We start from the raw sequence: 12631 nt of genomic DNA, 5'->3' as shown, positions 1-12631 counted from the left end.
CCTGGCAGTCCAGCGGTTAGGACTCCGTGCTCTTACTGCCGAGGGCCAGGGTTCAATCCCTGGTTGGGGAACTAAGATCCCACAAGCCGTGCAGTGTGGCCGAAACAAAGAACAAAACAAAACCAAAAAAATGCAACCTTTCTTCTGCCTCTGCCTTGTAAAAAACAAACAAACAAAAAACACAAAAAACCAGAATGACACACGTAGCCTCGCCTGGCAATAAATATTTTAATTTTCATTTCATTTTTATGATGACAAATAATTTTCAAGTTTATTTCCTTTTTTTTTTTTTTAAATACAAAGCTAAACCACAAACAGGTACAACCAAGACATTTTATCTCACATTTACACACTCCCATCAGATCCTCCTCCAATTCACTGACCACTGACCAGGCAAGTGTGGGGTGGGGGGAAGACTTTCTTAGGTAGCACCGTCGTGAGACCGGGACAGGGGCACTGAAGCTGAGGACAGGCTCTCATGCCTGTCTCCATTCACATTTACCTGGGAGCAGGGGGCCAGGAGACCCCACGTCACGGCTCCAGAGCCCCAGGCCCCTGAACTACAGGTTAACAGAAAGTGGGAATCGGTTTCCCTTTGGGAGGAAGCTACCTGCTGCTCTTCCTGCTGTCACAGTCGAGGTGAAAACTTTACCCTTAGCCATGATCCCTGGGCCGCTGGGCCCGCCCGCTCCCCTGCACTCCAGCAGCTGGGCTGGGGACCCTGCATTTCGGGGCTTGTAGGCTCACCCTTTGGTTCACGGCTGCATCTTCACAGGAAGGACACCAGGGGGTCTGACAAACAAAAGCCTTGACAGCAGGTCTGGAACTTTCAACCCAGCAGAATCAGGTTGGGGCGGGGGTGGGGAGGTGGGGAATTGGGTAAGTAATTTCTGGTCGCACTACAAAACTTTATTTTTGATTAGAATAGTGTACCATCTCAAATCTCTTCTACAGAAACAAAACCAAGGGGGAGAAAAAAAGCCAAACTAAAAAAAAAAAACCCAAACAAAAACGCAGCCACGTCACTCACTTCAAGACCTATATACATGTAAGTTGTCTTCTGTGGTTTCTTTTTTTTCTTTTTTGTTTTTTGATTTTTATTTTTTTTTTTAAAATAAGCTCAGTGTTCACATTTCTATAAAGAAATTAACCCAGTTTCGGGAACCCCTGCCCGGCAGGGCTAGGTAAGCAGTGCTTGTTCCTGCCCACATCTGCTTTGATTCCCCGCCCTGATGCTTCGAGGTGCCCAGAAAAGCGGCAGCCCGTGGAAGAGTAAATCTAGGCCCGGCCCGTGAGCCACCGGGTCAGTAAGCTTTCGAGAAAGCAGAGGGGAAGACTATCTTACTGTGAAACCTTTTTAAAAAATATTCATACACTTCCATGTGCGCCTGTCGAGATGTCAGGAAAACAAGAGCTTGGGAACATCCCGTCCAGGCCGTGGGGAGGCAGCTCTTCCTCGCGCCCGCCTGGCACTGGGACGTCAGGGCTGAGGAGGGGAGAGAGTCCCGGCTCCTCAGGTGGACGAAGGCGCATCGCCCAGCTTCCTAGTTCGTGTTCGACTCTTTCCTCTAAAACCTGTGCTGAGTCTTTGACTGCATGCACGGGAAGCACAAACGTTTGACTTGTATGCAAAAAAGGTACAAAAACAACCAGAATATAAAAGTTTTGGTAATATAAGGCCATCTGTTCAAGTCCACCTTGGAAACCTGTAACAGATATTTAAATACTACAGTGAAAAGGCATCTTAATATACTTTTTTAAAAACATCTGAAGGAATCTGCTAAGATTAAATGTGTAAAAAAAAAAAAAGTCAATTCCCTTTGAGGGCACTTTGTCCATTGAAGAAGGGAGGGGGGAGGGGTGGGGCCGTGGGGTTAATGCTTCAGCCAGGGGTGGGCTTCGATGGAAGCCCGGCTGCGGTCCCCATAGTCATACAGGAGCTCCTCCCCAGCCTCGATGTCGCGAGAGGCAATGAGGATGAGGTGAGGCACGCCGTCGATGTCGTGCAGTTTGGTTTGGCAGTTCCCACATTTACTGTGGTTGATCAGTCTTCCCAGGCGATTTGTCTCTCTGGTTGCATCCACGCTGGTGGGGAGGGAGGGCGGCAGAGGATTAAATTGATAAAGAGGGTTCTGAACCCAGTCAGAGTCATGCTTGCTCTCAGCTCTGGTGGGACGGTTATTTAGGGCCACGTTTTTGGGAAAGCGAAGTAACTCAAAAAAAATATCTTTAAGAGCCCAGAGAGGCGCTCGGTGTGGGGGATCTGAGGCAGGGGGCAGGCCTAGACGGGAATGCAAAAGGCTCTTTGTGGAAGTTCTGCATAATAAATAAGTGAATAAAAATCAACTATGTTGACAGTGGGGGGAGGCCGTGCGGGTGTGGAGGCAGGCAGTACATGGGAACGCTCTGTACTTTCCACTCAGTTTTGCCGGGAACCTAAAACTGCTCTAAAAAGTACAGTCTATTAAAGAAAAAGCAATCAATGACACTGCCACACTGGGGACAGAGAAGTCAGCAATTCCCAGAGCTGTTCTGGCCACGGGTCCCAGAGGAGAGGCCAGGTGAGCCCCTACGCAGGCTTTCATGAGACTGGTCTACGTCTTGTCCCACGAGATGGCATCCAGAACCGCTCCGATCCCCAAAATTAAACATGGGAAGTGGGGGAGTGGGGGAGCTGCATCACAGCTTTGAAAAAAGGTAGCAAGAACTAAACAAGAAGCTGTTGCAGGAGAGTCAGGATGCCCTCGGTGGCCCTCTGGCTGGACCTCTGCCGGGGCGGGGAAGAGCCACTCGAAGCACTAGGGGACTTACCAGTAGGTTTTGCTCAGATACTGAAAATAGTACATGTAGCAGCCCGTGGAGGGGTCTTGCGCGTACAGAGCCTCCCGCTTCTTGGCGTCGGTGATCTCGATGAGGTCCCCGTGGTATTCCACCACAAACTCGCCCCGGGAGAACTGCTTGGTGGCAATCACGCCCCTGCCTTTGCCGTCAATGAGGTCAATCTGTTGGGTGGTGCCAAGAGGGAGGGTTGGTTCATAACAGCAACAAACGCCACAGTGCAGCGCCGGCTTCCGGGGGCGGGAGGCTTGCACCGCGTTCTTGGAACAGCTTTACTGCGGCAGGCCATAAAATTCACTCATTTCACATGTACAGTCTGATGGGTATTAGTCAACATATACAGTTGTGCAACTATTGCCACAATCCATCGCCCCAGAGTTCCCTCGTGCCCATCTGCAGAGCCTTGTTACGCCAGATCCTGAGAGATCTGCTAGGTGGGTGCTGCCCCATTTTGCAGGTGAGAAAACGGGATTAGAGAGGCAGAGTTGCGTCCACGGCCACAAAGCTAGGAAGCCGTGTAGCACAGACTCAAATCCACGTCCTGGCCTCTTCGGGGGAGTAGTAGGACCCAGTGTTCTGAGTCTCTCCTTTATCCCATAATTAACCCTCCTGGGTTTCTCCTCACTCCATTTTCTGGAGATGGTGGGTGATTGCTTGAGGGGTCCAGACTTAAATTCAGATCCCCCCTAGGGCAGCGGTCCCCATCCTTTTTGGCACTGGGGACGGGTTTCGTGAAAGAGAATTTTTCCATGGACGGGGGTGGGGACGTTCAGGAGGTGATGCGAGCGATGGGTAGCGGGGATGCGGCTTCGCCCGCCCGCCCGCTGCTCACCTCCTGCTGTGCGGCCCGGCTCCTAACAGGCCGGGGACCGGTATTGGTCATGCAGCCCAGGGGTTGGGGGCCCCTGCCCCAGGGGATTCCCTGGCGGTCCAGTGATTAGGACTCTGAGCTTCCAATGCACGGGGCACAGGTTCGATCCCTGGTCAGGGAACTAAGATCCCGCAAGCCGTGCAGTGTGGGCAAAAAAAAAAAAAAATTTTCAGATCCCCCTCAATGGTGGGTGGAAACTGAAGCTTTCCAACCCCTGGGTCCTAGTCCAGGGCCATCTGGCCACCACTATGGAGACTTGCTCCCCTCTCATCCACCCAGTGTGTCTGAAATATATGAAGAGAAAAGCAAATCTCCTGGGCATTGCCATTTCCCAGGAAAACAGTCTAGAAAAATCTGATCAGTTTGTCCTTTTAAAAGTTTCCCTATGCGTCATGCTAAATGAAAGAAGCCAGATAAAACAGGCTACACATTCTATGATTCCATTTGTATGAAGTGTGCAGAACAGGCAAACCCACAGAGACAGCAAGCAGACTGGTAGCTGTCAGGGGCTGAGGGCAGGAAACGCGAGTGAGTGCAGATGGGTTCGGGGTTTCCGTTTGGGAGGATGAAAAAGTTCTGGAACTCGACAGAGATGATGATCGCACAACTGTGACTGTAGGATGTACTTAACTGTACACTTAAAAATGGTTACAATGGTAAATTTTATGTTGCATGTATTTCATCATAATTTTTAAAAAGTTTCCTCAGGGTGACATCTCATGTTTCCTTCGTGAGGCCTTCCCTTTAACGACACTTTTAGCATTTGGTCCCTGGACAACCTGTAACAGCCCGCCTGGTCACAGTGACCATCAGAGGGTTGAAGCAGCGCAGCTCCTATGTGAGCCTCTGCACCAGGGAAGGTGCGACTTCACAGCCTTAACTTCCACGAGTGGGCCCTGCGGCCCCTTACCTTCATTCCTTCTTCTTTCCCACTTTCAATCAATTCGTCTATTCTTTTCCTTTCTTCAGACTGGGTGGGGAGGAAAGAAAAAATGAGACGTGCGTCAGCATTCTCTCCGAGGCCATTCCAGGAGCCCCGGCCGCCCGCAGGTCACTTGCAGTTGGCCTCCAGGGCACTGGTCCCAAAGGATGCCCAAGCCCCCAAGCCCCCATCCTTTCCTCAATGCCCGTCTGAGGCGGACCGTCGCCACCCGGGGTTTAAAGAGGCCAAGAGGGAGACAGTGGTGGCCCCAAGGGCAGAATCGGGCTTGTGGCTATGTTCTGTTTGGCCCATGCAGACGTCTAGAAAATAGCAAAATTGCTGACATTTAAAACTCAGGACTCTGACTTCATACGACAGCAGCCAGGGCTGTTCAGAGGCTGCGCCCTTTAGACGGGGTGCGTGTGCCCACCGCCTGCTCACTGCGGAATCTTCTGGCCTAGAACAGTGCCTGGCACACAGTAAGCCCTCAAAGCAACAACGGCCCCCCGCCACCCCACGTGCACACACACAGCTACCTTGTTAAATGATGAATCAGTTACAAGTGTGCAGAGATAAATGGGAGTAATCGTGGGAGAACTGAGATAGGCGACGGGGGACTTTCCTGCCGTGACAGAACAAGGCAGAGGAGACAAGCTGAGGAGAGCCGGGGCCGTGGAGGCCCTGAATGCACGGCCCTGAGTTTCACTCTGGAGGCTCGGGGTTTGGGCATGTGATCAGCCAGCTCTGAGCGTCCTAAAGAGGATTCCGGCAGCAGCCCACGGGGGACCCAGGGCCTGAGTGGGCGGGAAGGGAGCAAGGTGTTGTCTGCGGAGCTCTTTGTCCATCTCACCCCCGCTGCCCACACCCAGCCCCGGGCCTCGGTTTCGGCCAGCCCCGGAGGGCAGGCAGGTCAGGCCTGACCTCACCCCTGAGACGAGGCCCAGCTGCCCCGCCCTCGGGCTTCACTTTGCGGTCAAGAGCTGCCGCCGCCCTGGCAGCCGCAGCCCAGCAGCCTGGCCGACAGCTGCCTCGCCGTCCTGGCCGGTGACCACCTGGCCGCGGTGCGCGTGCGGCAGAGCCAACACAAACGGCGGCGGGCACAGCGTGTCTCTCCCTCGCCACTGGCTCTGCGTCCAGGGACAGCGTGAGCTTTACTGTGCCGCCTGCTGCTTGCCGCCCGCCTGCTGCAGGGTCCGGCAGACCTGCGGCGCACCCTACTGCAGCCTCCACTGCCCCGACAGAGAGCCCCGTTGTTGTTGTTTTTAATTAAAAAGGCCAACTCAGCTGCCCGCCCCGCCCCACAGCCCAGAGCGGCGCCTGGTGGAGCCCCAGCCTCTCCGTGCGGGCGCGGCGGCTCTGAGCGGGGCTGGGCACCGCCTCACCCTCTGCAGTGCCGTCTCTACGATGACCTCACACTGCCTCCCGCTGCAGGCAAACAGCTTGCAACAGCTTGTTCTTGGCTGAAAGACGCTGCCTTTCTAAGGAAATAAAGCCAAAGCTTCTCTCTAGGGGGAAAGATGGACCTCCCCACCTTTTTAAAGGAAGTCCTGCCAGTTCAGAGGTGGGGGGGTGGAGAGAGGCTAGATCACCATCTGTACAGCCACAGCTCTCACATCAAAAGGCTGAAGGGGTCTGTTCCGGTTGAAAGGCCAGGCCCCCACCTCCCTCGTGGGGGGCAATCCTGAGTGCTACTCCCAAGCCTGCGGGTTATTCTGCCGCTCCCGGGGTGGGAGGGTGGACAGAAGCAGCCGGGGGCTGCACGGCCCGGCCACACCCTGGGTTTCCCTAACAGAAAGGCAATAACCACACCTCACTGCATCAAATATTGATCGCCTGTGCACAGCTCAGCACTCTGCAAACACGGCAGGCAGGGGCCTCACAGCCCAGTCAGCCTTCCTGCCTGGTTTTCGCACGTTCTGAGGGACAGTGGCTGGGTGGGAAAGAGCAGAGAGGGGCCCCGGGAAGGGACAACACGGGGGAAGCAAGTGACGATAGTTAACAGGTGCTCAGTGCATACCAGGCATGGTTCTAAGTGTTCTACGTGCATTAACTTAAGAATGCAGCCCTCCCAACAACCGCACACGGTACTACTTTATTATCCCATTTTACAGACAGGACAGAGAGGCACAGAGCGGTTAAGTAACTGGCCCGACGTCATACGACCAGGAAGTGGTTCCCAAGCCACTGCTCTTCACCACCTCGAGACATGAAACTTCTGGACAGCAGAAAAACAAGCCTCCCAAGAGCATGCAGCCTTCATGTTCCTAGGCTCCAACGGCCCTGCCAAAGCCACTTTCATGGTAAGTCCTGACTTTCCAGGCCACGTGCTACAGGCGACAAGGCTCCTTCACAGAGGCATCGTAACTAAGCTTCATGGTGACCCAGAGAGTTATGACGGCCCCCACTAGACCAAGGAGAATATCGAGGCCATGGAGGCCAAGAGACTTATCCCAAGATGATACAAAGCGAGCTCAGGCTGTGCACGGCAAGCACCGCCCACTGGGATGCCCTGCCCCTTCCGAGAGCCGGAATCAAAACCACGGGACTCTACCTGCAGCTCAGCTTTGCTCTTCCTGGAGCTCCTTCGAACAGGGTAGAAATCTGTGAGCTTACGATTCTGCTGCGTTTTTCCTTGAGCTCTGGGGTGAGAAAGGAAGAGGAGAAAACAAGTATTAGCACCGAGACCGCATTCACGTCCAGGAGGCACACAACCCCCGAGCAGCAGGCTCCTTGGAAGCCATGTCACTTCAACACCTCTGTCCACCGTGGCCCAGGGTCACTCAGGCTCACCTGCCCACGGGGGCCTCAGAGAGTGTCAAAGACAGGCTGCCTACTCTCGGCGGGGAGCGGGCTCCTGAGCTCTGGACCCGTGACAGACCAAGATGCTGACAAACAGTGGTGTCCCCGGTGGTGACTCAGGAATCTGAGCCTTGACGGCTCAAGGGGCTGAGAGGGTGGGCAGCCTCACCCCTGCCGGCACTGGGCAGGCTGCCCTGTGTTAGGGGTGGCCTCCAGGGGGCGCTTACTTTTTCCTGGGAGCCTGTTTGGCCCTGACGGGCTTTTTCAGGGCTTGCTTGGCGGCAGCTGCATTGGGAGAATCACAAGACGAGGTCGGGGTTTTGGGAGGTTCTGTTGCTTCAGATTTTTGGTTTGGAAAAGGGGCCAGGGGACCTCTCCTGGCGTCTTTGATCTTCTGTTCCTCGGCCTTCATGGAGCTTCGTATTGCATTCCCAGAGTTTCTTTTCTCTGTGGGCAGAGGGTGGGGGGAGACAGGCTGACTCTGGACCCACCGGCTCCCACTTTCCAGCCCTCAGCCGCATGCTAAGACAGGCTTGGAGAGAAGAGAGGGATGGGGCGTGTTGGGCAGCCGTGCCCTTGGGCTGTTAAGCCTGGTGTCCACTAACCAGTATCTTGGGCAAAGCGTCTGGCTTTACTTTTTGACCCAGACACTGGGTGCAGCTTTTGGTCTTCTGCATCTTTTTTTTCTTTTTCTAGCTTTGTTGAGGTATAATTGAGAAATACAATTATAAGATATTTGAAATGTTACACCATGATGAGTCAACATATACATTGTGAGTGGATCCCTCTCATCTAATTAATCAACACATCGGGCCTTCTGCATCTTGAAAGAGCCCTTGAAGCAGAAGCACCACGGCCAGCAACACTGGCGTGAGGGCTCGACCAATGGCTTTTCAGGAAATGGGCTGCAGACCCCAGGGAAAAAAGCTAAATTCCTAAAGGGTGGGCCAGTGTTGGTGGACAGGAGTAAGGCAATAAAGCAGAACCTCTCCCCAGCAAAGACCTCTTCCCCAAGAGCTAGCTGCCTGGAGTGATTCATTTCAGACTCGTTTTCTTTTTTTTTTTTTTTTAAATTCCCTGTTCTAACAGGGTCGAAGCCCAGTGTTCACAGTGGTTCCCAGCACGGTGCCCCGACACCAGTCAGTGTGTTGTTGAGGGACGTCGCCAATGACTTGTTACTAAAAATAGTTGTGGAGCACCAGTGTTGGACTATTTTTTTTCAAGAGATTTTACTTTTAACAGATAATTAAATAATACATTGCTGGTGGGAATGTAAGATGGTGCAGTCACTTTGGAAAAGAATTTGGCAGTTCTCCAAAATGTTAAACATAGAGTTACCATATGACCCAGCAATTCTAGTTCTAGGAATCTATCAAGAGAATTAAAAGCAGATGTCTACACAAAAACCTATATATGAACGTCTGCAGCAGCTTATTAATAGTCAAAAAATGGAAACAACCTGAACGTCCATCAAATGATGAATGGGTCAAGAAAATGTGGTACATCTGCAGGATGGAATATTATTCAGCCACAGAAAGGAACGACGTACTGACACAGGCTACAACATGGATGAACCCTGAAAACATTATAATGAGTCAAAGAGGCCAGACACAAAAGGCCACGTATTAGATGATTCCATTTATATGAAATGTCCGGAATAGGCAAATCCATAGAGACAGGATATAAATTAGGGGCTGCCTGGGGCTGGGGGAAGGGAGGAATGGGGAGCGACTGTGAATAGGTACAGGTTTTCTTTTTGAGGTGATGAAAATGTACTGGAGTTTAACAGAGGTGATAGTCGCACATATCTGTGAATATGCTAAAAACCACTGAATCGTACCCTTTAAAATGGTGAACTTCAGGATATCAGAATTATATCTCAATAAACAAAAGAGAAAAATAAATACATGAGCACCCATCCAGACCATTCTGGCTCCTTGTACGCCCTCCTGGGTGGAGGTAAGGCGTCAGGCGTAACCCTACAAGTGTGTGGTGCTCGTGAACATCAGCAGTCATGTTGAGTCTGCATCAAGGCAGGAAAAGGGTCTAGAATCATGGACAAGAACCTGGACGTTGGGGTCTCCTCCAATGCTCCTCCAGCACCCAATTCTGACTGTCGCCACGTAATAACACTACGAGTCAAATCAGCTAGCTTGTGCCCCGTGTCCCCATTTAGGACAATCTACATCCTGCCCCGTTCCAGAGGGGACGTGAGACTGGCTGAGTGCCATCTCAAAAGAGCCCCTTCCCCAACCCAGTGTGGTGAGTGCTGTTCTGAGTGCTGCCTACGCTGAACTGCGGGGAGGGGCAGGCCGTGATGCTCGCAGCCCAGTGGAGAACAGGCTGACGTATGGAGCGCTCACAAAGCCGCCCCCCACTCCTTTTTTTTGGCCGCACTGCACGGCTTTTGAGATCTTAATTCCCCCGAACGGGGACTGAACCTGGGGTCCAGGGCAGTGAAAGAGCCAAGTCCTAACTACTGGGCCACCAGGGAATTCCCTCACAAAGCCCATCTGCACCTGCTCTTTAACTGACCTTCAGAATGGTCCTGTAGGACTCCTCTCTCTCCCACTGTACAGAGAGAACGGAGGCTCAGAAAAGAGTAGCAAATTGCCCACGTCCCTTCCTTTGATCAATGGCAGAGCTAGGATTGGAACCTTTAAGTCATATGAAGTAACATCACCCTATGTCCCAGGGGGAATCAGGCAGAGGGCCGGCTCCTGCCCCTGGGTCTCAGATCTGGCCCAGAGGTTGGGCTACCCCATCTCTTACGGGGCCTCAGATCTGGCCCAGAGGTTGGGCTACCCCATCCCTTACGGGGTCTCAGATCTGGCCCAGAGGTTGGGCCACCCCATCCCTTCACGGGGCCTCAGATCTGGCCCAGAGGTTGGGCCACCCCATCTCTTACGGCACTTTCTGTTAACGAATACAAAGCTTCCTGGTACGGAGCTGCTGATAGCCAGAGTTTTGCTTCTCTAAGGCAAGGTTTAATCAGAAAGGAGCACGGTGAATTGGGGAAAGCTCACGTGCACCGGCGCCCCCGCCCCGCCCTCAGCTTTAAAAGGAAATATTTGGGTTAGAACAAGATGTGTAAGAGGTCTCAGCGTGTTTTGCAGGGCCAGACAGAATTTTCAATAACCATTAATTTTCTTGCTCAATATTTTAACCCCAAATCTCATTCCAGAGTATGATGCTCCAGAGACTAGCACTGAACACTTGAGTAGAAAGAAACTTTAGAACTGAGGTCAAGGCCACCTCATAAAAGGGAAGGAAATCAGTTCCTTAGGTTCACACGACTCAGCGGGAGTGCAAGAGCCTGGTCCGGACAACCTAGACTCATAATTTCTGTACTTTTAGCACCTGTGAGCCTCTCTAACAACTGGCCAGGTGCCATATTGTTGCAACTTGGCAAGATAATCAAGCCTGAAGGACACGCTAACTCTTGTGAAAGCAGGGAGAACCTGTCAGACCAACAGGGCACACGCCCTGGAACAGGCAGCTCTTTCCCCCTTGTCTGTGTTTCCCAGCAGCAAGACCAAACATGGTTCAACCCTCTTGAACTTTGGCTTGAAAAGGCTGGATAAAAATTTAGCACATTTACATTATTCTGCAGGATGCGAGCCGGCCAGCTATGGTCAGAACAGGGCCATTTCAGAGGCTTACCGTCGCGTTTCCTGTAGATTCCGGCTAACGGCTTCCCCTGGCATTTGACTTCGTGATGTGCAACTGAGTTCTCTTCCTGAAGGGGGGAACGCATTCCAGAGCATTTGTTCGGGCTCATGTAGGTATAGATCTTTGATTGCCCGGTAAATACATTCTCCTAAAACGACAAATGCATATTCTGAAAGAGGCTTGAAGAAGAAGATCCCACAAGATTTAGGCAGCCAAGGGGGCAATCAGAATACAAAAGACAAAAAATAGACAACATCTCTCAAAAACTGGGCTACTCCAGCCCCAGCAGAGCAGTGGAAGGTTCAGAATCCCCCAGGTCCAAGTCCGTCTCTAATTCCATTCGCTAAGGGGGGACATCTGGCCAGCAGAACCAGCCGTCCACAAAGGTCTATATAAGAAGGAAACAACCTACCCGTAGCAAGGAGGTCAGAAGGACCAGGGTAAACAAGGCCGGGATGGGAAGGGCTGGCCTAGTGCAGGAGCCGACTGCCCTGGCAGGAGCTGCAGGGACTCTGGCACAGAAGCGGGCCTCAGGGAACCTGATCAACCACTTCTCAGTCCTGAGGTCAGCTGGCAGGACCTGCCATTACTGCCTGAGCCTTCTGTGTGCCCAAGCCTGGCCCCTCTCAAATCATGCAGCCCAGCAGCCTCCACAGACTGCGGGACTGGGCTGCGGTTGGGGTAGTTCTCTCGGGCTAACTGGGGGGGTGCAGAGCTAAAGGAAGAAACGCCTAGAGACGTCGCATTTAGGGCGGTTACTCGACTGCGGTGGGCAGACCGGTGGGGCGGACAGGTCACTGCTGGTGTCTCTGGGTGTGCGGCCTCTCCTCTGAGTAAGCACAGACAGGAGGAGGGCCTTCCCAGAAACCCTACTGAGCCTTTCTGCCTGGTGAGCCATTCAACACCAAGTCAGCGAGACCCTGTGACCTCCCCGAGGGCCCCGGGCAGGCCCCGCACACTCTGGGAAGGCGGCCACCACAGGGGTGGCTGGGTCTCGGGGCCTGGAAATGTCATAAAGACACAAACTTTTACGAGGTCAAACACTGCTAGGGTCATGGCGGAGCGGGTGTGGACGCCACTCCCAGGCAGGCAGCAGAAAAGGAAGCTGCCCGGCCGGGCGCCCCGCCCGCACCCCCGCCCCAGGGCCGCGGGGGCGCCCACGTGCTCTCGGAGCGGGGTCGGCAGGGGCGCCCGGCCGCACGGCCCTTCGGGGCGCGCCGAGCGAGTGCGGGGAGGGTGCCTGCTTACCCCGTTGGTGCGGGGCCTCCCCGGGCCCCTCCGCTCCACCATCTCCGGGCCCGGGGCCGTCGCTGCCACCGCCGCCGCCGCCGCCGCCGCCTCCACCGCGCGGGGCTTGGACATCTTCCTGCCTGGAGAGGGGGACCCGGGGGAAGCGGGGGAGGGGGCGCTCAGGGCGCGGCGGGGCGGGGAGCGGGGCCGCCCGGGCCGGGCGCCGCGGCGGCGCCTCCCGCCGCAGCCATGTTCCGTTTTTTTTTTTTTTTTTTTTTTTTTTTTTTTTTTTTTTTTTT

General features: G+C 53.6%; 1 protein-coding gene across 3 annotated transcripts in view; it reads right to left on the bottom strand.

Moving 5' to 3' along the window:
* Nucleotides 1–195: 195 nt before the first annotated feature.
* KMT5A (lysine methyltransferase 5A) overlaps nt 196–12631 on the bottom strand; it is a 17671-nt gene continuing 5235 nt past the window's right edge. Inside the window, exons 2-8 of one of the 3 annotated variants that reach the window (XM_027125022.1) lie at nt 12351–12472; nt 11094–11250; nt 7658–7877; nt 7183–7270; nt 4620–4679; nt 2812–3002; nt 196–2085 (exon numbers count right to left, since the gene is read on the bottom strand). In XM_027125022.1, coding sequence (XP_026980823.1) covers nt 1875–2085; nt 2812–3002; nt 4620–4679; nt 7183–7270; nt 7658–7877; nt 11094–11250; nt 12351–12472 — 1049 coding nt within the window. In that variant the 3' untranslated portion in view covers nt 196–1874. Of the gene's footprint in view, nt 2086–2811; nt 3003–4619; nt 4680–7182; nt 7271–7657; nt 7878–8035; nt 8127–11093; nt 11251–11514; nt 12253–12350; nt 12473–12631 lie in introns of those variants that run through there. The other 2 variants (XM_027125023.1, XM_027125024.1) reach the window with 2 other exon arrangements.

This window comes from Aethalodelphis obliquidens, unplaced genomic scaffold, assembly GCF_003676395.1.
Source record: "Aethalodelphis obliquidens isolate GAN/ISIS:26980383/991018 unplaced genomic scaffold, ASM367639v1 scaffold28, whole genome shotgun sequence".
Taxonomy (NCBI): domain Eukaryota; kingdom Metazoa; phylum Chordata; class Mammalia; order Artiodactyla; family Delphinidae; genus Aethalodelphis; species Aethalodelphis obliquidens.
The sequence above is the reverse complement of the archived record's forward strand: the minus strand, read 5'-3'. Positions and strand labels throughout refer to the sequence as shown.